Below are 26,468 nucleotides of genomic sequence, written 5' to 3'. Positions count from 1 at the left end.
AGCAGGACTCTACGCTGTGCCTGAGACCTGCTGCGCAGGAGGGGGCTGCTGCGAGGTGCTGGGAGGACAGCAGGCAGAGGAGGCACGTGCATTCCCCGGGGGCCGCCCTGGGCCAACCGGGCCCACGATGGCGGCGGCAGAAGCAGCAGCCACAGGCCAGCTTCAGCACAGAGGCTGGACGTCCCCGTCCCGACAGCTGAGAAGCAGCCTCTCCTGGGCCAGGCCGCGCAGGCCTGCAGCTCTGAGTGAGCGCGGAGGCCACCGTCACAGGAGTGGCTGTGAGGAGCAGCCTTGTCCTGGGCTCTCAGCCCAGTGAGGCTCAAGGGGCCTGAGCTGCCAGACCTGCTCCAGGGAACGGGCCGCGGACCACGCAGGGTGACAGCTGCCACAAGCGATGCGGAGAGTGGCGGCTGTGTGGGCACCTGCTGGTGGCAGCACACACAGTGGGCCTCCCTGCTGTGCACTGACTCGGACCCTGCTGGGTCTGTGTCCCTGGTTCTTCCTGCGCCATCACGGACTCTGTTCCCAGGACAGCCTCCCCTCACATCAGGAATGTCTGCCCAGGTGGAGAATATTACACAACGCGTTGCTGCCACACGCAGGCCTGAAGGGCAGAATCCAAAGGGTGTGGACAGATGTTCCACTCACAGTTCCCTGACCTGCTTCTCAGACCTCAGTTTCAGGCCAACAAGCTAAGGAAGCAGCAGCCTTAGCAGAGGGGAGGGGACTGCACCGGGGAACCCACTGCAGGGACAGCAGGTTTTTGTCTCACTTCCCCACAGGCCTGCAGCACTGTGGGAGCTTTCAGACTGCCGTCCCATGCTGAGCAGTAATAATCGGCCTCGTCCTCAGCCTGGAGCCCAGAGATGGTCAGGGTGGCTGAGCTGCCAGACTTGGAGCCAGAGAATCGGTCGGGGACCCCGGAGGGTCGTTTGCTGTTATCAGAGATGATGGTTTTAGGGGTTCTTCCTGGGACCTGTTGGAACCAGTCCACATTGTTACCCCCGATGTTGGAGCTGCTTCCAGTGCAGGAGATGGTGACCCTCTGTCCTGGGCTCCCAGACGCTGAGGACGGCTGAGTCAGCACCGACTGGGCCCAGGATCCTGGAGGAGGAAGACACACAGGGAGGTTAATTCTGGGTCTAGAGAGAAGAGCAGAAAGAAGACCCCCAGGTGTCTCCCCAAAGTCTCTCCCCGGTCCCTTTATGCAGTCACCTGTGCAGTGAGCGAAGAGGGCGAGGAGGAGAAGGGACCAGGCCATGCTGGAGGCCATGCTGAGTCCTGCCTTCTGTGGCCCCACAGCTGAAGCAGAGCTTCCCCCAAGCCTCTCCCTTCCCCTCTTCATACTCTGCGAAGGGGAGGGTCCGCTCATGCAAATGAGGTCCCTCAATTTTTGATCCCTCCCTGGTCCCTGAGTCAGGTACCTGTGTCTGAGGATTTCAGGGGGGATGGGGACAGTAGGTCTGTGTGGAGCCCAGGGAGTGGCAAGGTGACAGCTGTGCTCTGAGCAGAGGACACAGGCAGTGCCAAGTAATAGGTCCCAGCCCTGATTAGCCCGGACCTTCTAGGACAGTCCCTGAGCGCCCCCTGGTGTCCAGACCTAGACACACCATTGTGACATGGTGGCGGAGGCCCATCAGAGACAGATCCTGCCTGACCACGGACCCCCTGCCTTAGGGACAGTCCAGGTGTCCGTTTATGGGGCCTCCCCATCACTCAGGACACTTTCATGTTCAACTCACACTCTTCCGGGTGAGTCGGTCCCCGTGTCCCTTGGCCGTTCAGTGGTCAGTACTGTGCTGCTTCCTCTCCTGTAATCTTTTATGGAGTCCGAAGAGGTCCAGAGCAGTGACCGTCCCATGGAAGCATGTCCCCTATTTATACGGCACAGTTTCATTTCTTTAATGTGATTCTTGCCCTGTTAGAAATTAATCACTATTTCAGCAATGCACAAATATATTCTTTCAATGGCCTTTCCTCCTCTTCAGCAGACAGTCAGCATGTTGCTTGTGCATATGCTTTTTGGTCAAGCTTTTCCTGTTAACTGGCAACCTCATTAACATATAATGGAATGAATAATTCACACTTGTCTGTTTTATATTGAATGAGAGTGGATATCTGACTTTTTGAGTGAGGCCCACACTGATCCCAGATCCCTGGACACAGAAGGGGAAAGTGAAGGTGAAAGTACCACCTGTGAGAAGGCCCTTGTGAGTGGGGATCTTCAGACATGACTTCCAGGCGACCTGGGGGGGCAGTTCTGGACATAGAAGCTAAAGGGGATGGATCATGCAGTGTGATCTTCCCCCAAACATCTCCCTCCCCATTGTCATAGTCTGGGACAGGGCGGGTCCTCTCAAGCAAATGAGGTCCCACTGATTTCTGATCCTTCTCTGGGCCCTCGGCCAGGTACCTCTGCCTGAGGACTTAGAGGGGGGATGGGTAGAGCGAGGCGGTGTGTGGCCCCGGGAGTGGTAATATCACAGCTGTGTCCCCTTAGCAGAGGGCACAGGCAGTGCCAAGTAATAGGTCCCAGCCCTGATTACCCAGGACCTTCAGGAACAGTCCCTGAGCGCCCCCTAGTGCTCAGGCCTACGCACATCTTCTTGTGACATGGTGGCTGAGGCCCATCAGACAGGTCCTGCTGCCCCTCTAACCCTCTGCATTAGGGACAGTCCTGGTGCCCCTTATGGGGCCTCCCCATCACCCCAGGACACTTTCGTGTTCTATTCAGACCCTCAGGGTATGTCCGTCCCCGTGACCTTGACTGTTCAGGGGTCAGCACTGAGCTGCTTCCACTCCTGTCATCGGTCATGGAGCCGGATCAGGCCCAGAGCAGTGACTGTCCCGTGGAGGCATGTCCCCTATTGGCAGAACACGGTTTTATTTCTTTAGTGTGATTCCTCCCCTCTTAGAAGATAATCAATATTTCTACAATGCACAAAATATTCTTTCAATGTCCTTTCCTTCTTTTCAGAAGCCTGTAAACGCGTTGTTTGTGCCTAAGCTTTAATCAAGCTTCACCTGTTAACCGGTATCCTCATTAACATATGATGGAATGAATAATTCACACTTGTCTATTTTATATTGAGTGAGAGTGGATATCTGACTTTTTGAGTCTGGCTCCCTCTGGTCCCAGATCCCTGGACACAGAAGGGGAAGGTGACGGTGATGGTACCACCTGTGACCAAGACCTTCTCTGTGGGGATCTTCAGACATGACTTCAAGGCGACCTGGGGAGGCAGCTTTGGGAAAAAAACCAGAAGGGGATGCATCATGGAGTGTGGGGTGAGAGGTCTTTGCGCTGGTCCTCTGGGACTGTCCCCACCTGAGTAGAGGCGGAGTAGGCGACCAGGGAACGGCAGGAGGGTCCCCAAGATGCCTGTAAACCTGCTTCGCCCACCTCAGACCCTCTGGGAAGAGTAGGCCATGCTTCGGAATTTCTGCCGCCTCCCCGCTTTCCAAGAACACGGAATGTCAGCCCACTCCTCAGGGACGGGAGGGGGTGAGGCTTTCCTCGTGACTGAACTTTCACTGCGTTAAAAAGGTCAGGGTCAGAGCAGGTCACTTGTGAGACTGGACCCAGCTTGCTGTTTCCCGGATCAGTTTCCAGTGTCCACATGACCCATGACGAGGGCAGAGGCAGAGCGGTGCCCATGGTGACCGTGGGCGAAACCGTCTGCCTTTGTTCTCTTTTCTGTGGACCCCCATCCCCCAGCCATGAGGTTGCCATGTGACTCCCCAGTTCTAACTCAAGGACAGGCACCATGGTCCCCAGATCGGTCCGACCGTCCCCTGCCTGGACACAATGAAGGAGTCAGGGCCACGTAGGGAGTGATCTCGTGGAGGCCAGGGTTCCGGGTCCACGGGTAGGAGAGGCTGAGTCGCTCTCTCTTGGCAGCCTCGCTGTGGGGCAGATGCCTGGTAATGACAGGAATTTCGCTCCCGGAGGGGATTCAGCCTGGCGACGCCTGGTTCAATATGCCTCAGACAAAAGTGCCCAAGCAAGCGATCCCCTCTTGTTGTCTGGAGAACACAGCTCCCTGAGTCACCACAGACCCAGCAGAGGAACCGTGGTCAAAGGACCCATCGCAGGGATGACCCTGGGGCCCCAGTGACACACACTTGCCTGTGACCTTCACCCAGGAGGTGCAGCTACTCCCTCCCCCCGAGTCGTCAAGGACCAAGTCCCTCCCCACATCCCATCCTTGACTTCCTCCCTCTGAACCCTGCAAAATCGGACCTTCTCTATGTCGCCTGCCACATCTCAGTCCAGCACCAGGCTCCTCTTTTTGCAAACCTGCCACCTGCTCCTGGTCACTGGCCAGCCTCTTGCTGCCTCTGATCTTGAATATTGCTGGCACTGAAGGTTGGCTCGTAGGCTGAGAAGCTCATAAACGCAAACGCTTTGGATAACCTTTGTATAGTGAGGGTTTGTGTTATTTACCAGGTGCTACATAAAGGTAATAAGCCTAAGACTCAGGGCTGAAAGGGACCGGGTTCCCTCCTGGACGTGGAATCCACAAGTTTCTCAAGGACGTGGTCTCGGGGGAGAGAGAGAATTCTGCTGTGTGAAGGTGTCGGAGCTCAAGGAATCATCAGCTCAGCCTGGGCCAGGCTCACGGGACCAGCTGGGGACTGGGCCGCGGGGCCCTTGAAGCTCCTGGCTCACACACGCGGGGCTTCTCTCTGTCATTCCCAGTCAGCACGACAGGGGAGACGTTTTCTTCTGGTGACAAAGAAATGTTCTTTTCATTGGAAGAGCAGGAAGAGCATGGGTAATTGTTGTTCCTTTCCTAAAGTTAGAATTGATCAGAACCATCAGTTCCTACAGAATCACTGGCACAGTGACAGCAGAAGCCACAATGAGCTGGCCTTGGCCACAGGAGGGGCAGATGAGTGAGAGGTTCTATGGGGGGAGGGGAAATACAGGACAGATGTTCTAGCACTTTTCATGGACTGGATGTTCCTGTGTCACTGGGTTGTATTCAGCTCCCCTGACAGTGACAAGGAGCCTCATTCCCCTCAGGCTGAGCCCCGCGTGACCAAGGAGACTCTGTGGATTGACCTGACTCTGGAGAGCTGGGCGGAGCTCAGGAAGGACCACCAGGCCGTCCTAGGCCACACACGTAGGGAAGGGCTCTGCCTGGGAGTCTGTTCCGGCCTCAGAGAAGCCCACAGAGACTCTGCTCCTCCCCTGGAAAGAGCTTTCACGGGACCATGGTGGGTGGAGTCACGTCGTGAATACACTGCGGAGCCGGTGGTTCCTGATATTCCAAAGACGCCACTGTGAACTCGAGTTTGGTGAAAAGCCACCATGGGACAGGAGGAGAGAGTAGGACACACTCCAGTTCCATACGCCCCCATGCCCAAACCCATGGCCTTCTCAGCATAGGGCTATGTGTTTACTATACTTCTGCTAAGTTCCCCTCTCGCATATATCTTTACAAATCACACCTGCATAACATCACCCACGTTAACCTGAAAATGAAAGCCAAAGTGAGAGGCAGCAAGCATTTATCGGAGATCAAAGAAATTGCAAGCCCGGGGATTGCAGGTCCTAGAATTCTATTTCCTTGTCATTCTAACGAGCATCTCTGAGGACATTTTTGAAAATGGTCACATGGTGATTGTCTCTGCATCAGGAACACCAGTCAGATAAGAACATATGTAGGTTGACCCCATGTAGACAGACCAGCTGAGACATGAGGCCCCCTGCGTCACAGCACAGGTGACAATTAGAGGTTAAACCTGAGGTGGTGTGGGTCATAGTCAGGGACAGGGCAGCGAAGCGTCACCGGGGAGAGCGTGGCAGATGTTCACCTCCCTGCCGCATGTGATGGGAGTTTACGGAGGCTTTCGATGTATTGATTCCTAGGACAGTGATAATCGGGCTCCTGACTGATCTGCAACCCAGAGGGGCAAGGAGGTCGTGAGCACCAAAAGGCAGGCAGAGAAGAGGCTGAGCCCTGGGGTCAGTCACCTCTGACCGAGGTCACAAGGTCAGAGACCTGCCTGGGAGCCCTGAGGACCAAGGATTGCTGCTTCCTGGGCACGAGAAGGGGTCATGGATCCAGGCTCATCAAGGGCTTTCCAGGGGCAGGACCTCCTTACGGCGTTCCTGTGTCACTGTCCCTGGGAAGCCTTTGATGAGCCTCGGTCCATGGAGCCTGGAGCCTGGGCACTGACACAGGAACACCCTCAGAGTGTCCTGCCCCTGATGGCTCACAGCCCCACCCACACCCTGGGGTGATGGAAACCTTCTGTTGCATCTGAGAGGAGAGGGGACACAGTTAGTGCCTCTGGGCTCCGTAAACCCGCTCACAAGTGTCCCCATGGGCCTGGGAGGTGGCAGCTGGAGGAGCATCTCAGCCACGGCCCCACTTCACCCACGCCCCCTGCAGCAGAGTCAACACTTTTCCAGCTACTGTGGAGCCTCCCCACCACCCTGTGGCCCAAGGAGAGATTTGCGGACCACACGCCCCAGTTTTCCCCTTTGAGGACCCCCTTCCCTCAAGTTCACAGCTGGCGTCTCAGGTCCCCAGCACGGCCCACCGGTTAGCTCTGCTCTGGGTTCCTCCTGCGCCTGAGTCCTCACTCACATCTGAGGTTCCGGGCCCTGAAACACGGGGCTCCTGGGCCAGCTCGGAGATCGGGGGCCGCGTAGCCACGGGGCAGTCTCTGCTCTGACCTTCAAGGCGCAGTGTCCCTGCTGGGAGAGACTGTCCCCCTGCTGGGATGGGCCTGAGCTCTGACCAAGACAAAGGTAGGAAAGGCTGTTGCCTCATCTCAAGGGAAAGAGGGCAGGTCCACGGGCTCTGGTTTTATTACACACGGATGATGGGCAGCGTTTGTCTGTGTACTAAATGCTATGGTTTTCGTTTTGTTTCTGCTGCCTGAGACTTCAGACTCGTTAGGAGAGAAAAGTGAGAGTAACTGGTAATGTATCAGAAAGTAATTCCAAGTAAAATTCATACACATCCACGTTATTTCAATACTTCCAGTTGTCGTGAACCAAAACTGTTAGGCTGAGGTTTTTGCCCCACTTCCCCATCTGAGTGTGTCACTGTGAGAAGCACTATTGTGCCAGACTGCACAGTAATAGTCGGCCTCGTCCTCAGGCTGCAGCCCAGAGATGGTCAGGAGCCCTGCATTGGCCGAGGCGTCTTTGGACCCAGAGAAGCGGCTGGGGACCCCGGAGCCCTGGTACTTGTCTGAGTCTGATTTAAATCTCAGGAGAAACCGCGGAGGGCTCCCTGTCTTCTGCTGGTACCAGTATATGCTTTTACCACCAACACTGATGTCACTGCTGAGGGTGCAGGTGAGTCTGGCTGTTCCTCCAGGAGATGCAGAGACAGAGGGCGGCTGGGTCACCACAGACTGCGAGAGGGAACCTGCAGACACAGACATGATGGGTACATGCCCCAGACACAGTCCAGCTGTAAGAATTCTGAGCAAGATGGAGGTGACACTGGGGATGCCCTGGGTCCCCAAGGCCTGTCCGTACCTGTGCAGTGAGAGAGGAGCACGAGCAGGAGAGGAGTCCAGGCCATGGTGCCCGCAGCCCCTGAGCCCACAGTGGGGCTGGGCTGCCCAGGCCTCCTTTTCTTCCCCACCCTCTGCCAGGGGAGGGGCCGTCCATGCAAATGTGGGTCCATCCAGGGACTGACCAGCCCCTCCCTCGGCCCCGCTGCCAGGGCTCTGCTCACACCCCACGCTGAGGAGGATGGCGGTTATCCTCACCCTTCCAGAGAGACAAAGGAGGAAGCACCTGCTGGGGCCACGCAAAGGTCATTGGTCAGGAGAATACGCAAGACTGGAGAGGAGACACAGCTGCTGAGTCCCCATCAAAGAGCACAGGGCCCAGCCTCCTGAGCATGAGGAGTCCTCACTGAGCACTCCTCTCTCAAAGGTCAATGAGAGTGGGGACCACAGTGCAGTCACACATCGCCACCTGCTGGCCGCAAGGCGCACATGTCACCCAGGAACACAGTCCTGACAGCCCAGCTGGTTTCTGCAGCTGAGCAGGTCACTGGCTCTAGGGTCACGTCCATGGTCTGGTTTCCAGATACTGGGATTTTGAGACACCGTTCTAGTTGCTGTAGCATCTCCCTCCCAGGGGTCCCGTTCTGTGTGACGTGGGAACATGTATGTGAATGAGACATTGCTTTCACTCCAAGGAAGATGTTGCAAAGGAAATGCACAGAGATCTTCTTGTCCAAAGTGACAGACAATGGACCGTTGATCAGCTTGGAAGGGCCCACAGGGGCTGCTCGGGGAAACGACATAGGACGTGGGTTTTCCAGGATACACTCAGGGGCCTCTTCAAAGGAGAACAATGCAGCAAACTGTTTAATTCATGTGATGTATGTACAGTTTTTATCGGGATCTGATTTGATTTGGTGTGTAATTGGTAAAAGTAATGGCTCTGTGGCTTCCCATTTACCAGTGGACAAGGTAGGCTGCGTCTTCGTTTTAGAAATGGACTTAGCAGTCGGATGTTCGGCATTCACTTCATCTGTGTCCCATGTTTCTTGTCAAGCTTTGGTTTTAGGTGCCTTAAAAGTTGTTTACATTTAACAATATTATCCTGCACTTCCTTACGCATTGTCTTACTCTAGAAACAGGCTGAATATGAGATGGTGACGTGTTGGCGGATGTGCTGTCTCGGCAGTTGAATGCAGAAAACATGACTTCCCTCCGTGCCCCGTATGCAACTCTGCTTTAACTGTGCAAATGGTGCCACGGTCCCCACACATCTCGACCCATGTGGCCTTTCAGTGAATGACTGACCCGGACACCCAGTTCCCTAAGGCGCTCTCTTCCCAGGCACCACGAGGCGTCTTTTGCATTTCTCTCTGGCAATTCGCTCCTGCTTGAAAAGATCAGCGATTTCTCGTTGCTGCTTGAGCAAAACCCTGACTCCTCCGAATGCCAATACCGTGCAGCTTGGTCCCGATGCTCCAGCGCTGACGATTCCAGGTTGGGGATGTGTGAGGAGACAGAGCCCGCGGTCAGTGGGGCCCTTCACCTGGGCAGTCACCGTGTGCGGGGTTCATGAAGGCTCTTGGCTCTGGAAGGGGTAGTTCTGCGGCTTTGGTGACTGCAGGGCGGACGTATCCGTGAGCATTTTGAGGGTAATATATAGGCGCCAGGCAGGCGTCAAGGTGGGGCGCTCTGGGAGACGAGGGTGAGCTCAGGGGGAAGGATCCACCGGCTTCTAGGGCTGAGACTTTAGAGTCTGTGACTCAGCACTCGGCAGGACGGGGCCTGGGGCAGCTGTGTCGCAGAGAATGGAGAAGGACAAGCAGGGTCAGGGAGGTGGTGACAACGAGATCACTGTGCTGGGCGCCCAGACCACCAAGTCCCATCTCCCACGGAACAACCGTTTCTTAGAAGTCAGTCAGCCCCTTCACGCAGGGAAGCACCTCCCTGCAGGGACAGAGGTTTAACCTCAGGGGAACTGCTGCAGGTACGGAGACTATGGGACTCTGGGGACCAAAGGATGACAGAAGCTCCCCATTTCTACCCACACAGATGTAGTTTCTTCATGTTTGGCCTCTCGTGTTCCATCGTTGGGGCCTAATGTTGGTATTTTACTCCCTGTCCCAGAACGGCGTTGCCCAGGCTGCCCTGCTGCCTCCACTCCGGGCCCTCTGCAGGCGGGGTCTCCCTCCGGGCCCAGGTGGAGCCTCTGAGGCTTCATTATACGGGTCGTCTGGGTGCCATTGTCCTTCAGGTTGGCATGTGGGTGAATGAAGAAAATGCTCTCAGAATGGGAGACAGTGAGATTCCATTAGTTCGTGGGTTTTTAAAATCTCTCCATACATATTTGCTAAAATACTGGTGGAATATTTACAAATAGTAAAGAAAAAAAAGAGTCAAGAGCGAGGAATTGAGAGTTCTCTCTTCCATGTACAAGGAAGTGGAAAAAACATAAGAAACAGCATCTCCACCTCCGAAAAAATACAAAAAAATATGAAGGAGATATACGAAAAACGGCAACTCTGATCGGTACATTGAATTCACGTGTAACTAGCAAAAATGCAACAATCACTGACTAAATTCTGAGTGAAAATTGATAATGTGCAAATAGACCAATTTAAAAATGATATGTGGAAAACATCCATAAAAATAGATACGATGCATATTTTCTTAGAAGATCAAAGAGGGTTCCAAGAAATTGAATAAAAGGAACAATTTCCATAGGAAAAATAGACCAGGTTATCATGGACTTATTCCACAAATATATAAATAAATAGGTATAAGAAAAAGTCAGTTTTGCAACCACCACTAAAGCCTTCAGAGACTGGACGTGTCACACGTGTTTGCTACATAGATTTGGTCAAACATGGAAGAAATGGAAACTTTACTACTTTTTATAGAAAGCAGGTGTAACAGTGTCAACTACACTTGACGGATAAAATACAGAAATGGAAAAATTACACATGATAACATGATATGTTAATCCAAATGTTCTAAATAAAATATGAATGCAGGAATTCCAAAATTAGCATAGTAAATAGATGCAAAGTTACCACATCTGAACGATTCCAGATATACAGCTTGTGTTCAATAGCGAACAACTCTTTAAATAATACATCGTACTAATAGATCAAACGATAAAATCATATGACCTCAATTAATTCAGAAAAAGTCATTGACCAAAGTTTAAATTAGTTTCTAATGAAAACATATGCAAATATAAAGAAACCAGCACACTTACACTCTGGTAATTCACACCCTCTGCTCTCACATGTGACGTAGCCCTGCAGTCAGCACGTCAGCTACCGAGGCAGGGGCAGGACATCCCACAAAGATCAGGAACTGGCCAAAGTGACTTAAACTCCATTATCAGGCAACACAATTCAGCAAGTATTACACAATGCAATTAAAAGGACAATATAAATGGTGGGATGTTATTACTGATGGAAACATTCAAGAGGTGATTTCCAGGCCCCAAAAGGAGGTCACACAGAAGAAGCTGCGGTGCTGGTATAGCAGGGACAGGAGACTGTCCCCGTGGGCTGCAGGAACAGCGCTCAGTGAGGGCTCATGGGAGGGAGGCAGCTCTGGACCATCCAGGAAAGACATCAGGGATCAATGATAGAGACACAGGGTTCCGCAGTCAGTTTATATCTGAAATGACCTTACAGTGTCCCAAAGGCACCCTGTGTCCCCAGGCGATGGGCACCAGGACCCTCCGCTGTGCCTGAGACCTGCTGCGCAGGAGGGGGCTGCTGCGAGGTGCTGGGAGGACAGCAGGCAGAGGAGGCACGTCCATTCCCCGGGGGCCGCCCTGGGCCAACCGGGCCCACGGTGGCGGCGGCAGAAGCAGCAGCGGCAGGCCAGCTTCAGCACAGAGGCTGGACTTCCCAGTTCCGACAGCTGAGAAGCAGCCTCTCCTGGTCCAGGCCCCACAGGCCTGCAGCTCTGCGTGAGCGCGGAGGCCGCCGTCGCAGGAGTGGCTGTGAGGAGCAGCCTTGTCCTGGGCTCTCAGCCCAGTGAGCCTCAAGGGGCCTGAGCTGCCAGACCTGCTCCAGGGAACGGGCCGCGGACCACGCAGGGTGAGAGCTGCCACAAGCGATGCGGAGAGTGGCGGCTGTGTGGGCGCCTGCTGGTGGCAGCACACACAGTGGGCCTCCCTGCTGTGCACTGACTCGGACCCTGCTGGGTCTGTGTCCCTGGTCCTTCCTGCGCCATCATGGACTCTGTTCCCAGGACAGCCTCCCCTCACATCAGGAACGTCTGCCCAGGTGGAGAAAATTACACAACGCGTTGCTGCCACACGCAGATCTGAAGGGCAGAATCCAAAGGGTGTGGACAGATGTTCCACTCACAGTTCCCTGACCTGCTTCTCAGACCTCAGTTTCAGGCCAACAAGCTAAGGAAGCCACAGCCTTAGCAGAGGGGAGGGGACTGCACCGGGGAACCCACTGCAGGGGACACCAGGTTTTTGTCTCACTTCCCCACAGGCCTGCAGCACTGTGGGAGCACTCAGACTGTCGTCCCATAGCTCCGCAGTAATAATCGGCCTCGTCCTCTGCCTGGAGCCCAGAGATGGTCAGGGTGGCTGAGCTGCCAGACTTGGAGCCAGAGAATCGGTCGGGGACCCCGGAGGGTCGTTGGCTGTTTCTATAGATGACAGTTCTAGGGGCTCTTCCTGGGAGCTGTTGGTACCAGTACACATAGTTACCCCCGATGTTGGAGCTGCTTCCAGTGCAGGAGATGGTGACCGTCTGTCCTGGGTTCCCAGACGCTGAGGACGGCTGAGTCAGCACAGACTGGGCCCAGGATCCTGGAGGAGGAAGACACACAGGGAGGTTAATTCTGGGTCTAGAGACAGGAGCAGAAAGAAGACCCCCATGTGTCTCCCCAAAGTCCCCCCTCCCCATCCCCTTATCCAGTCACCTGTGCAGTGAGCGAGGAGGGCGAGGAGGAGAGGGGACCAGGCCATGCTGAAGGCCATGCTGGAGGCCATGCTGAGTCCTGCCTTCTGTGGCCCCACAGCTGAAGCAGAGCTTCCCCCAAGCCTCTCCCTTCCCCTCTTCATACTCTGCAGGGGGGAGGGTCCGCTCATGCAAATGAGGTCCCCAGAATACTGAGTCCTCTCTGGTCCCTGGGTCAGGTACCTGTGTCTGAGGATTTCAGTGGGGGTGGGTACAGTAGGTCTGCGTGGAGCCCAGGGAGTGGCAAAGTCACAGCTGTGTGCCCTCAGCAGAGGACACAAGCAATGCCCCAAGTTATAGGTCCAGTCATGATTACCCCAGTCCTTCTGGAACAGTCCTTGAGCGCCCCTGGTGTGCAGATGTAGACATACCATTGTGACCTGGTGGCTGAGGCCCATCAGAGACAGATCCTGCAGCCCACGGACCCCCCTGCCTTAGGGACAGGCCAGGTGCCCCCTTATGAGGCCTCCCCATCACTCAGGACACTTTCATGTTCAACTCACACTCTTCAGGATGAGTCGGTCCCCGTGTCCCTTGGCCGTTCTATGGTCAGTACTGTGCTGCTTCCTCTCCTGTAATCTTTTATGGAGCCGGAAGAGGTCCAGAGCAGTGACTGTCTCATGGAAACCTGTCCCGTATTTATACGGCACAGTTTCATTTCTTTAATGTGAATCTTCCCGTTAGAAATTAATCACTATTTCAGCAATGAACAAAAATATTCTTTCAAAGGCCTTTTCTCTTTTTCAGCAGACTGTCAGCATATTGCCTGTGCATATGCTTTTTGGTCAAGCTTTTCCTGTTAACTGGTATCCTCGCTAATATCTAATGGAATGAATAATTCACACTTGTCTCTTTTATATTGAATGAGAGTGGATATCTGACTTTTTGAGTCAGGCCCACACGATCCCAGACCCCTGGACACAGATTGGAAGGTGGTGGTGAAGCTACCACCTGTGAGAAGACCCTAGTGAGTGGGGATCTTCAGACATGACTTCCAGGTGACCTGGGGAAGCAGTTCTGGGCATAGAAGCTAAAGGGGATGCACCATGCAGTGTGGGGCTAGTGGTCTTTGCGCTGGTCCTCTGGGACTGTCCTCGCTAAGGAAGAAGCAGGCTCAGTAGAGGACACCAGGGAATGGCAGGAGGGTCCCCATTGCTGCCTGTAAACCTGCTTCGCCCATATCAGGGCCTCTGGGAAAAGCAGGCCATGCTTCGGAATTTCTGCTGCCTCCCCCGTTTCTAAGAACACGGAATTTCTGCCCACTCCTCAGGGACGGGAGGGGGTGAGGCCTTCCTCGGAACTGAACATTCGCAGCGTGAAAAAGGTCAGGGGTCAGAGCAGGTCACTTGTGAGACTGGAACCAGCCAGCTGTTTCCAGGATCAGTTTCCAGTGTCCACATGACCCATGAAGAGGGTAGAGGCAGAGCGATGCCCATGGTGGGCCATGAGGGAAACCGTCTGTCTTTGTTCTCTTTTTTGTGGACTCAAGTCCCCCAGCCATGAGGTCACCATGTGACTGGCTCGAGTTCCAACTCCAGGGACAGGCACCATGGTCCCCAGATCGGTCCGACCGTCCCCTGCCTGGACACAATGAAGGAGTCAGGGCCACATAGGGAGTGATCTCCTGGAAGCCAGGGTTCCGGGTCCACGGGTAGGAGAGGCTGAGTCGCTCTCTCTTGGCAGCCTCGCTGTGGGGCAGATGCCTGGTAATGAAGGGGTTTCGCTCCCATAGGGGAATCAGCCCGGTGAGTCTGGCGTCAATACGCCTCAGACAAAAGTGGGCAACCTAGCGATCCCCTCTTGTCGTCTGGAGACCACACCTCCCTGAGTCACCACAGAACCAGCAGGGGAACCGTGGTCAAAGGTTCCATCGCAGGGATGACCCTGGGGCCTCGACCACACACACTTGCCTGTGACCTTCACCCAGGAGGTGCGGCTACCTCCTGCCCCCCGGTTGTCAAGGACCAAGTCCCTCCCCACATCCCATCCTTGACTTCCTCCCTCTGAACCCTGCAAAATCGGACCTTTCTTCTCTATGTCACCTGCGACATCTCGATCCAGCACCAGGCTCGTCTTTTTGCAAACCCGCCACCTGCTCCTGGTCACTGAGCTGCCTCTCACCGCCTCTGATCCATCCGTTGAGCAGCAGCGGGAACTCAGAAACTTAACCAGATTCTTTATCTCCCCTTTCACATCCTCTCATGTTCCTCGCTCTGAACTCAGCCCAGCACACAGGGGGAGTTTAGTTTATGCTGCATTTACACGGACCCAGGAATAGTCAGCCACCGGGAGTCAGGCACAGCTGAACTCCGCATGTGTCCCCGGAGCTGCCCTGACCTGTCATGGACTCTCCCTGGGCAGCCTGCCTCTGGCATCAGGGACTGTGTGCTGAGGGACAGACCATCAGATGACGTGTTGTTTCCAAGGGCGGTCTTTGGGTGCATGCATTGACGCAATGGGCTACATGCTCTAGACTGTGTTCCCTGATATGAGTGGGAGACACTGGATTCTGCTTGAATAAATAATCAGGGGTATAAGAAAACCACACATTCACAGGGATAGTCTTGGTCCAAGTGTGCAAAAAGCAGTCGAGTATCTCCCATTTTGGCCTTTTTCTAACTCTGTCCTGGCAGCGTGAGCCCCACAGTGCCCCCTGCTGGTCTCTTATCCAGGGACCAGCAGCCCCTGAACCACAGCCTCTCAGTGCTGGATGCAACCTGATTTGGCTCTGGGTCTTCGGGATCTCCCTACCCAGTACAGGGAATGAGCAGGTTTCTCCATGGAGTTGGGAACTAAGATATTAATTGTCTCTTGAGAGCTATCGGCTTCGAGACTCTTGAATGCTAACGCAGTCACATGCTAGTGTCGCCAGGTGCGTCAGGTGTGGAGTGACCTTGGAAACACACCGGGGATTCTGTGGTTCCTGATATCCAAAGACGCCCCTGTGAACTCGAGTTTGGTGAAAAGCCACCATGGGACAGGAGGAGAGAGTAGGACACACTCCAGTTCCATATGCCCCCATGCCCAAACCCATGGCCTTCTCAGCATAGGGCTATGTGTTTATTATATTCCTACTCAGTTCCCCTCTCGCATATATCTTTACAAATCACACCTGCATAACATCACCCACGTTAACCTGAAAACGAAACCAAAGTGAGAGGCAGCAAGCATTTATCTCAGATCGAAACAATTGCAAGCCCGGGGCACAGATTCATGCAGAGAGCCAAACTGCGTCCAGTTATGGGGAGAAGTCAATGGGCTTTCCGAGAAAGGGGAGGAAAGTAATTTCATGACCAGAAGGGAACCAGTTCCACTTGGGTGATACGAAGCCCACAAAGGAATTCCTACAGGTGAAAATAAGTGGAGTTATTCTTTACCTACACATGTTGGAGTCGGTTCTAAAGACTGTCTTGAATTTCTAGTCCTGTAGTCAGGGTGTCTGCTCTCGTGTTAGTTTTGCAACAGTTGTTTGGAATATGCAGTTGCTCTGACTCAGTCAAAGGTTTTTAGGGTTTTTGCCCTCAAACATTACAGAGGTTGGACAGGGAAGACATGCAAGGAAACTCCCCAGGGACGGCGGCTCCGGGTCCAGTTTTCAGCGGCTCTGCGTCTATTGCTTCTTTGCATCAAATTATGAAGTTTTGCCTTGGTTGTTCAATGCTGGCCAAGCTCTACTCAGCCTTGACTGTGTGTGCGCGCGCGTTTGTCCATGTGGGTATAACTTCTCCTTCTGCTGCTCTTGTCTCTCACCTGTGAAATGCTTGATTATATTTGCTCTTGTTTTAAAGATGACTTTGTCTTTATAAAAAGCTGGGTTAAAACATGTCACAGCTTAGAAATATTGATTGGCTTGCCTCCCCTGGAGCCACGGAGACAAACCTGAGCCCACACTCATTAGACGCAGCCTCTGTGAGCAGGAGACAGGGGACATCAGAAGCAGAGCCCTGTGTTTTTGTCTCCCTACCCTAGACACACCTGTCACTGTGGAAATGGGTGCTGTACCACAGGGCACAGTAGTACTGGCCTCGGCCTCAGGCTGCGGCCCCCAAGGGTCAGGACAGCATTGCCCCCGTGGATGGAGCCTGAGAACCGGGCTGAGGGGCAGGAGTGTTTATTGTTTGTATCGTAAATCAGTGTCTTGGGGGCTTGGCCAGGCTTCTGCTGGAACCAGTGTGGACAGTTACTGCTGGTGAGGGCTCCAGTGCTGGAGCCACAGGTGAGAGTGACTGTGCCTCCTCGGGACACTGTCAGTGAGGGCTCCTGAGTCACCACAGCCTGATATGGACCCCGAAGTAAAAAGAAACATATTTTAAGAATGAAGAGAAAGGCAGAGGGATCCTTCCAAAGGCTGGTCTCCGGAGGGTCCATGGACCTGGGCAGAGAGTGAGGAGGAGGAGAAGGAGGGCGAGAGGCATCCAGGTCATGGTGGAGCCTTTCCAAGAGCCCCTGGCCTCAGCTCCCTGGGTAAAGGATGTGTTGGTGAGGCATTATGCAAATAGGACCCTATAGCACCTCCCAGTCCTGGGTCCTCACACATTTCTTAGCTTTCCTCTGAGGACAATGCAGCGGTTTGAGATTTCAGTCTATCCCTTGAGAGGAAGCACCTGCTGCCTGTCTCCTCTCACTCAGGCCATGAATGTGAGCACAGGGTCCAGTCAGTGAGAACCATTGGAGTTGGTTTCAGCCTTGCAGCTCTGAGAGGATCCACAGCGCCCCCTGGTGACGTCCTCTGGGGAAAATTCATGGCGGTGGGAACTGCAGGAGGAATGGTGGCTCAGGATAGAGACAGAGGGAGGCAGGGAAAGGGGGGAGGAAGGAAGGAAGGAAGGAAGGAAGGAAGGAAGGAAGGAAGGAAGGAAGGAAGGAAGGAAGGAAGGAAGGAAGGAAGGAGGGAGGGAGGGAGGGAGGGAGGGAGGGAGGGAGGGAGGGAGGGAGGGAGGGAGGGAAGGAAGGAAGGAAGGAAGGAAGGAAGGAAGGAAGGAAGGAAGGAAGGAAGGAAGGAAGGGGAAGGGAAGGGAAAGGAGAGAGGGAGGGGCGAGAGAAAGAAAGCAGACTTTCTTCTGACTCCCTGCAGGAAGTGTTCTTTTTCAATTTCACTTGCTGTGTTTTTCAGTTGGACAAGAAAACTTCCATTTGGTTTGTTTTGACGACTCCACTTAAAATTCATAGTTTCTCTCTTTTCCCATTTGTACCAGGAGCACTCACAGTTGTTCTTCAAGTGGATATTAGGATCATTGACAAAATAATATCTGTCACATTTTTCCTCATCCGAGTCACCTCAGTGTTAGCATTAATAGATTCTCATTTCTCATTCAAGCTTTGATTTTTCTGCTTTATTCATTATACAATGGCGTATTTTTACAGGACCCAGGACATGGGGAGCTCACGTCAGGAGCCCCGGGGTCCCATTGACTCTTCCCGTGATCAGGCCGCCCTCCCGTGCGGCTGCAGCAGCAGGTCTGGGGTGTACGTTCTGCTCCCACTGGCCCCCTCAAAGGTGAAACCCTGACTCCACCCCCCCCCCCCGTGCGGCTGACACTCTCCTGGGGACCGTGGGGCAGTGAGTGCCACCAGCGGGTTCCCTTCACAGGGGATGTGAGGGAAGTGCCTGGCTCTGGCACTGCTGACCTCAGGGAGGGAGGCCCAGGGCTGAGTGGAGGTGTGGTGCTCAGTGGGGGCGGACACTCAGCTCCCCACGGGGACCTTTTGTCCTCACTGTCACCACGGAGGAAGAGGGCAACTGTGGGTCCAACCCCCTGCCTCCAACCTCTTCCTTAGCGCTGGAAACGGGGGGAGTCAAGGCTCCTCTCACACTCATCCCTTGGGCACCAGCAGGGGGCGCAGACCAGCTCAGTCTTGTTCCCCCTCATTCAGTCATCACTGAGGGTCCCAGGTGGAAGATCAGCTCCCTGCTGGGCTGCCTCAGTCACAGATGGGACCACCAGAGTTTATTTTTTACTATTTTGTCTGGTTATGTGAACAGAAAATTCTGGGACTCATGAAACATTTTTGAAAGCATTCCTTTCTGCGCTAGTTTATTAAAAACTTGGTATAGAATATGTACTTCCTAGTGAAAAGTTTGATAAAAATAAGCAAAAAGTCACAGGAGTCTGGAGGTTGGAAACTACACTGATAAAGTACTTAAAATATGTATTTACATACATGAGACTAAACAAAACTGGCTTCTCATGTCATTGGACCTTATTACACGGTACAAAAAAGCCGTGTTTTCAATAAGTTCTGTTTTCATTCAACATTAATATCATTATGTGTTTAAAATAAACTACATTTTTATCTTTTGAAGAGAATTACCTCAGTCATTTCAATCAAGATAATGCATTTCCAGGTAAAAATAGCCGAAGCTGCCGTAATCCAGTTTCGATGACGCGCACGCTTTACCTCCCGTGCGGCACTGACTGGGAAGACAGTGTTTCCTCTCACCCCAGGGACTCTGGATGCTTTCCTGGGAGCTGTTGTTTGTAAGGAAACCGGGTCACAGATCCTAGAATTCTATTTCCTTCTCATTCTAACGAGCATCCCTGAGGATATTTTTGAAAATGGTCACACGGTGATTGTCTTTGCATCAGGAACACCAGTCAGAAAAGAACATACGTAGGCTGAGCCCATGTAGACAGACCAGCGGGGACATCAGGCCCCCAGCTTAACAGCATAGGTGACAATTAGAGGTTAAACCTGAGGTGGTGTGGGTCATAGTCAGGGACAGGGCAGCAAAACGTCACCGGGGAGAGCGGGGCAGATGTTCACCTCCCTGCCGCATGCGATGGGAGTTTACGGAGGCACTAGAATGTATTGATTCCTAGGACAGTGCTAATCGGGCTCCTGACTGATCTGCAACCCAGAGGGGCAAGGAGGTCGTGAGCACCAAAAGGCAGGCAGAGAAGAGGCTGAGCCCTGGGGTCAGTCACCTCTGACCGAGGTCACAAGGTCAGAGACCTGCCTGGGAGCCCTGAGGACCAAGGTCTGCTGCGCCCTGGGCAGGAGAAGGGGTCATGGACCCAGGCTCATCAAGAGCTTCCCAGGGGCAGTGACACAGGAACGCCCTGGGGATGTCCTGCCCCTGATGGCCCACAGCCCCTCCCATACCCTGGGGTGACGGAAACCTTCTGTTGCATCTGAGAGAGAGGGGACATGGTCAGGGCCTGTGGGCTCAGGAAAACCCACTCACAAGTGTCCCCATGGGCCTGGGTGGTGGCAGCTGCAGGAGCATCTCAGCCACGGCCCCACGTCACCCACGCCCCCTGCAGCAGAGTCAACACTTTCCCAGCTACTGTGGAGCCTCCCCACCACCCTGTGGCCCAAGGAGAGATTTGCGGACCTCACGCCCCAGTTTTCCCCTTTGAGGACCCCCTTCCCTCAACTTCACAGCTGGCGTCTCAGGTCCCCAGCAAGGCCCACAGGTTAGCTCTGCTCTGGGTTCCTCCTGCGCCTGAGTCCTCACTCACATCTGAGGTTCCAGGCCCTGAAACACGGGGCTCCTGGGCCAGCTCGGAGATCGGGGGCCGCGTAGCCACGGGGCAGTCTCTGCTCTGACCTTCAAGGCACAGAGTCCCTGCTGGGAGAGACTGTCCCCCTCCTGGGATGGGCCTGAGCTCTGACCAAGACAAAGGTAGGAAAGGCTGTTGCCTCATCTCAAGGGAAAGAGGGCAGGTCCACGGGCTCTGGTTTTATTGCACACGGATGATGGGCAGTGTTTGTCTGTGTACTAAATGCTATGGTTTTCGTTTTGTTTCTGCTGCCTGAGACTTCAGACTCGTTAGGAGAGAAAAGTGAGAGTAACTGATAATGTATCAGAAAGTAATTCTAAGTAAAATTTATACACATACAAGTTACTTCAATACTTCCAGTTGTCGTGAACCAAAACTGCTAGGCTGAGGTTTTTGCCCCACTTCCCCATCTGAGTGTGTCACTGTGAGAAGCACTGCTATAACCTATAGCACAGTAATAGTCGGCCTCGTCCTCAGGCTGCAGCCCAGAGATGAGCAGGAGCCCGGCGTTGGCCGAGGCGTCTTTGGAGCCAGAGAAGCGGCTGGGGACCCCGGAGCCCTGGTACTTGTCTGAGTCTGATTTATACCACAGGAGAAACCGCGGAGGGCTCCCTGGCTTCTGCTGGTACCAGTATATGTAGTAGCTGCCAACACTGATGTCACTGCTGAGGGTGCAGGTGAGTCTGGCTGTTGCTCCAGGAGATGCAGAGACGGAGGGCGGCTGGGTCAGCACAGGCTGTGAGAGGGAACCTGCAAACACAGACATACTGGGTACTTGCTCAAAAAACTCTACCATTCTAAGAATCCTGAGCAAGAGGGAGGTGACATTGGGGGATGCCCTGGGTCCCCAAGGCCTGTCCCTACCTGTGCAGTGAGAGAGGAGCACAAGGAGGAGAGGAGTCCAGGCCATGGTGCCCACAGCCCCTGAGCCCGCAGTGGGGCTGGGCTGCCCAGGCCTCCTTTTCTCCCTGAGCCTCTGCCCGGGGAGGGGCTGTCCATGCAAATATGGGTCACTTGAGGACTTCCCAGCCCCTCCCTGAGCCCTGTTGCTGGAGCTCAGCTCACACCCCAGACTGAGGGGGGAGGAGGCTGGTTTCCCCGCAGTGGGAGAGCCTGGGGAGAAGCACCTGCTGAGACAACACAAAGGTTAACGCTCAGGGGAATTGGTCTGACCACTGCAAACCCAGATATGAGTTCCACCCAGGGAACAGAGCTCAGCCTCCAAGCCCAGGCTCCTTTGAGTGAACATTCCTCTCTGAGGGGCTGTGTGGAGACCACAGGGTAGTCCCACAGCTCCCCCTGCCGGTCACAGGCACATATGTCTTCCTGTACCAAACCCTAGGAGCCCAGCTGGATTCTGCAACTCAGCAGAGGCCTGACTCTATTCGCACATCCAGGGTCTGGTTCCCAGATGCTGTGACTCTGATACACTGTCCTGGTTACTGTGGCACCTCACTCCCAAGTGTTCCCAGCTGTGAGAGGTGCAATCATGTAGGTACATTACAAACTAATTTGGTCATTTCCAGTAAAGTTATCTCAAAGTAAATGCACAGTGAGCTTCCTGTCCAACATTACAGATGACGGGATAGTTGATGTGGTTTGAAGGGCTCAGAGGGGCTGCTCGGGGAAGTGACAAAGGAAGAGGGGTTTCCAGGAATATACTCAGTGGTCCTCTCAAAGGAGAACCATGCAGCAAACTTTTTAATTCATGTGATGCATGCAGTGTTTGTAGAGATCTGATTGAATTTAGTGATTGGTAATGGTAGCAGCTTTGGAGGGCTTCACTGTTACCAGTGAAGGATGTAGAATGCTTCTTTGTTTTAGAAACTGACTTATTCTTATGCTCTCCATCTTTGTGTCACAATGTTCTGGTCAGAATTTTGTCTTGGGTGCCCTAAAATTTGTTTATCATTCGAACAAAATGTTCCTGTGTTTCCTTATTCATTGTCTTAGTTTAGTAACGAACGAACTGTGAGATTGTACTGGGTTTGCAAATGTGCTACACGTTGGGCAGTTGAATGCAGACAACGTCACTTCCTTCTCTGCCCAAATCCTAACATGTTCTAAGTGTGCAAATAGCCCAATGATCCCCACACCCGTAGACCCATGTGGCCTTACAGTAAATGGCAATGGCCCGGAAACCCAGTTCCCTCAGGCGCTGTCTTCTCAGGCACCCCGAGCCATCTTTCTTGTCGGTCTCAGGCAGGTTGCTCCTGCTTGAAATGATCAGCGAGTTCTCGCTGCTGTTTGAATAAATCCCTGTCTCCTGTGCTCCCACCTTGCTGCCCAGCCCTCATCCTCAGATCCCCAGCTTTCCTCGCTCTCCTGTTCGTCAGCACCCAGGTTCCTGTGCTTTCGAGGCGCCTGAGCCAACTCCTCCTCTGAAGTTTGGGAGACGTGGGCTTCCGCTTGAGATCACACCGAAGCCACATGTCCGGGTAAATGCGAGCGGCTCTGACTATCAGGACAAGCAATATCATCACAGATAGGAACAGTGAGTTAACAAACACTTACTGTGGTTAATTTTGAAACTACAGAAACTATATGCAGTTTTCCAAGAAGCACCTGCTCTCATCATCTCATGTTAATGACAATGAGTAGGACTCCTGCTGTTTAATCTTCTCTCTCTGTACCCTCATCTTAGAGAAAATTCTGGAGAAACCCTTAAGGATCTTTTCTGGTTTTGTCCCTGGAAGGCCTTCTTCATCAGAGCAGGGCCAGCATCCACCCTGGCGCCCCCTGGGCCCGGCCCTTCCAAGCCTGTAAGGAGCGCTCATGGCCTTGGGGGGAGGACAGACGACCCTCCCTCCTCCCGGGACCTCAGCTGTGCTGACCCCTCCTGGTTCTTGCACCAGGTGAGGCAATGGGACCTGTGTCTCCTTCTGACCCAGGAATGACGGAGGAACGTGCGCTGCTCGGCCCTGTGCACCCAAGGACTGATGCACGGTTCTCTGACGGGTCCCTGGAGTCTCGCTGCTCTGTGTGTGGAAGAGCTGCCTGCCACGCACACCCCCTCATGCCTCTTCAATACAAACTGTTTTCTTACACTGTAGTGCTCCCTAAGTCGCAATCAGCGCTGACGTATGTTGAGATATTATATCAGCTACCATAAGGCACGTAACTATATTCATGTTTGCATCTCATTTGTGTTAAGATTTACTCGCTCTGCGTTTAATCACTTCTACGGTGAAAATTATATTTCCTTTGAGGAATGGCGAAAGCAGGAGAAGTAGGAAGAGAATGAATTTTATTCTGGACGGTCAGAGGCTGGCCCGGCTGTGCTCACCTGCTGCTCTGAGGCCTGGACCCACGGACTCCTTGTGTCATGTCCCCGCGGCGCCGCCGCCACCCTCAGGCAGCTCCTTTCTCCCTGCGCGTCTCCTGGACAGTCCCTGCTGCGAGCAGGTGATGTTACCCTGAGGGTTGACCTGGACTGAAGCATGTTTGGGCGCTTCCATGGACCCTGAGATTCCAGAATGGCTTCCCCCACTCAGGGACTGGGGACAAAAGTGACGGCAGAGTCACAAACACATGCAGGGCCCAGACGGGAGGGGCTGGGCTGGAAGCAGGGTGTGGGTCTCTCTGCATCCATGGATCCTGAGCAGGAGCAGGAACTTCCAGACTGGAAGGTTAGGACCGCAAGTGCTCCCGCCTGTTTACTGCATCAACTGTGCAGGCACAACGTTGGACGGCCGCAGCCGGGCCTCAATTCACCCCTCAACCCACTGGGTCCTGGTTGTCCTTCTATAACGCCAAACTTAAAGAGGTGATTTAGCAGATGTTTACTGTAGAGAAAGAGCTAATGCATGATTAGCAAGCCATGGCAATAACTGCGACATCATCAGGATGGAAGCTGTCTTTAAAATAAAACAGTCAAACAAAACAAAACAAATCAGCAAAAACTCCCTAAGTCAAACGATCACATATACTATCATTATGTGATAATGATGGTACAAATGTATGGATATAGTAGAAAATACAATGAAATACACTGTGTTACGTATTGAGCGCTTCTTACAGGCTTGGAAGGGCAGGGCGCACGGGAACGCCATGGTGGATGCTGGCCTTGCTCAGATGAAGAAGGACATTCCAGGGACAAGAACAGAAAAGACCCTCAGGGGCTCCTCCGGGATTCTCTGTAGGATGAGGGTCCAGAGAGAGAAGATTAAACAGGAAGAGTCCTATTGTGTATCATTGACATGAGATGATGAGAATTCTTGTATGTGGTTTTTATCTCCATAACACTGTTAAAACATGAGTGGTTTGATATTCTGTAATTAAGCAGGAAGATGGCTTATTGCAAACATAAGATAAATTTTATTATGAGACTCTCTAAAATATGTACAACATGGATTTCCAGATTATACTCATTCCACCTATGAGGAATGTCTGCTATACTCCAGCCTTGAAATCAGTGAGGCGAAGTTGAGATTTTTTTTCAAATCACTGTGTTATTAGATGAGACACTTGCTAAGTGAGGCAGGGGTGGGAGGAGAATTCTTTACAAATGGAAATCTTTGGAAAATGCAGAAAGCACATGTAAGGTAACACAATGTCCCACATGGAGTGTCTGAAACAGGACACTGTGTTATGGGGGCGTATGAGTCATGGACCTTCAGGTTGACATGCCAGGGAGTAAAGTAAACGCTATCAAAAGTGAGCTGTTTGGGAGCATGTTGGTTTATGGAATTTTAAAAAGTCTTTATACATATTTGATGAAATACTGATGGAGCATTCCTAAACGGATATTTTTTTTATATCAGTGGAAGTGATACTGTTGGTATTTAACTAATTATTAAGAAAGGAAAGGGAATTAGATATTGAGCTTAATAAATTGCAGAGCATGAGCCTGTTTGCTTCCCCAGAAAGCTACATCTTTGTGCCCCAGGGGACACAGCATTTCTCCACCAAGTGGATTACCGCTCCTCCCTGCCCTCCTGGGGCACAGGATTGTTGGGGATGCAGGGTAGGTGCTTGACCGAAGAGACCTATCAGTCTAACTAAGGGGGGACGGTCTATCAAAAGCCTGAGAGAGCTTGGGAAATTGATTGATTTTTTTTTTTTTTTTTTTTTTTAAAGCGCCTGCTCCATCCCAAACCCAAGGTCCTGGTCGTAATCCTCTAGGAACAAAGAGCCCTCAACGGAGCAGGAGCCCTTCATTGGTTAGAAAGTGTTGGACCCACAGAAGCCGCTGCAATCCTGGATTCCTGGTGAGTGTGCCATTCCGGGTAATAATTCCAAAGAAACTGGTGAGGGCTTCCTGTCTCTGCTGGTACCAGAATATCCTGTGTCCATCCGCGGTGATGTCACTCCGCCGCGTGCAGGAGCGTCTCTCGGAAGGTTCCCGGGATTCAGAAAGAGAGGGCAGCCTAGCCGAGTCAGCGCAGTCTGGGAGGGGGAACCTGCAGGCGCGGGCCCTCGCGGGTAATGGAGCAGGGGCACAGCGAAGCTGCCTGTGAGACCTGGGTCGGAGGAGGCTGGCTCGGGCTGGGAACTAACTGTGCCCGAAACGGGATCGCGTGGAGGGGCGGCGTCCGGGCCAGGACGCACACAGCCCCCTGCCGCAGTCCCTGGGGCTGCGTCGACCAGGTCTCTACTGCCTTGACCTCGCAGTGGAGGAGATACTTACCCAACTGTGTCCCTGCCCTTGCTTGTCCTCCAGGAACTCTCGGGGTCTGAGTCCTGTGGCTAAGCCAGGCTGGCGGCAATCAGTGCCACCTCTGTGTTTCTGATGCCCCTACTGGGCAGCAGGTCTAGGAGGGGCCATGCAACAGGACACCACCCAGAGGACACAGCTGCTGGGTCTGCATCCAGCAGCTCTGGTCCAACCCCCTCTGCGGCCCGTGCAGACCTGCAGTCCTTGGGGGAGTCTCCACCTGCGAGCACACCTCCTGGGGCCCGCCCAGCGCTCTCCCATGATACCTCCTGCCGACCACAGGCAGCTGCTCCATCTCTGCCACAGCCCTGCCTTTCTACTGTCACATTTACAGGGAGACTTCACACATAACGATCCAGAAGTCTGCGCGCCAGACACTAGGCTCGGCTGCTCATTCCCTTTAGTAACAGCACCTATGTTTTTGAGGAGCTTGTGACTGCAAAAGAAAAACTCTCTCCAGGATCAATGACACAGCAAATACAAAAGTGCCACAAAGCAGAAGATGATGTTAGAAACCCTTACTATTTGGGACATTTAAGGAAATTTAAAATTTTAAGCATACACAAAGAACAGTAGTATAAAAACCTTCACAGACCTACTATTGGTATTAAATGACTATTAATAACTAGCTAACTGTGCTTAATTTTTTATTATAACCAATGTCTGTTTTTTATTAGAATGTGCTTGGACTTGATACAGAGTCCTCAGCCTGTGCCAACTTTTTACTCTCTGGCCACCCTGACATTGCCAGGCACACAAGTCTTCTCAAGTAGGACACCCTTTGGGGGTTCAGAGATGTCTCCCAGGAGCCAAAGCGAAGGTGAAGCCTCAATTTCAGCAACGTTGATTTCGGTATCA

The 26,468-nt window shown here is 53.1% G+C and overlaps 3 gene segments (V, D, J or C); all 3 read right to left on the bottom strand.

Annotated features, from left to right (window-relative positions):
- Positions 1-709: 709 nt before the first annotated feature.
- Positions 710-1,308, bottom strand: LOC129087231 (probable non-functional immunoglobulin lambda variable 1-50). The segment is given in 2 exon segments: positions 710-1,104; positions 1,216-1,308. Coding segments are annotated over 2 exon segments (453 nt in total).
- Positions 1,309-7,023: 5,715 nt separating this feature from the next.
- On the bottom strand, positions 7,024-7,571 carry LOC129087230 (immunoglobulin lambda variable 5-45-like). The segment is given in 2 exon segments: positions 7,024-7,394; positions 7,508-7,571. Coding segments are annotated over 2 exon segments (417 nt in total).
- A 3,940-nt stretch (positions 7,572-11,511) lies between these two features.
- LOC129087229 (immunoglobulin lambda variable 1-47-like) lies at positions 11,512-12,497 on the bottom strand. The segment is given in 3 exon segments: positions 11,512-11,574; positions 11,966-12,298; positions 12,412-12,497. Coding segments are annotated over 3 exon segments (466 nt in total).
- Between the last annotated feature and the right edge of the window lie 13,971 nt (positions 12,498-26,468).

This window comes from Pteronotus mesoamericanus, unplaced genomic scaffold (genome assembly GCF_021234165.1).
Source record: "Pteronotus mesoamericanus isolate MK-2021 breed Mesoamerican mustached bat unplaced genomic scaffold, CSHL_Meso_final scaffold_507, whole genome shotgun sequence".
Taxonomy (NCBI): domain Eukaryota; kingdom Metazoa; phylum Chordata; class Mammalia; order Chiroptera; family Mormoopidae; genus Pteronotus; species Pteronotus mesoamericanus.
Note: the sequence above shows the minus strand (reverse complement) of the source record. Positions and strands in the feature narration are given on the sequence as shown.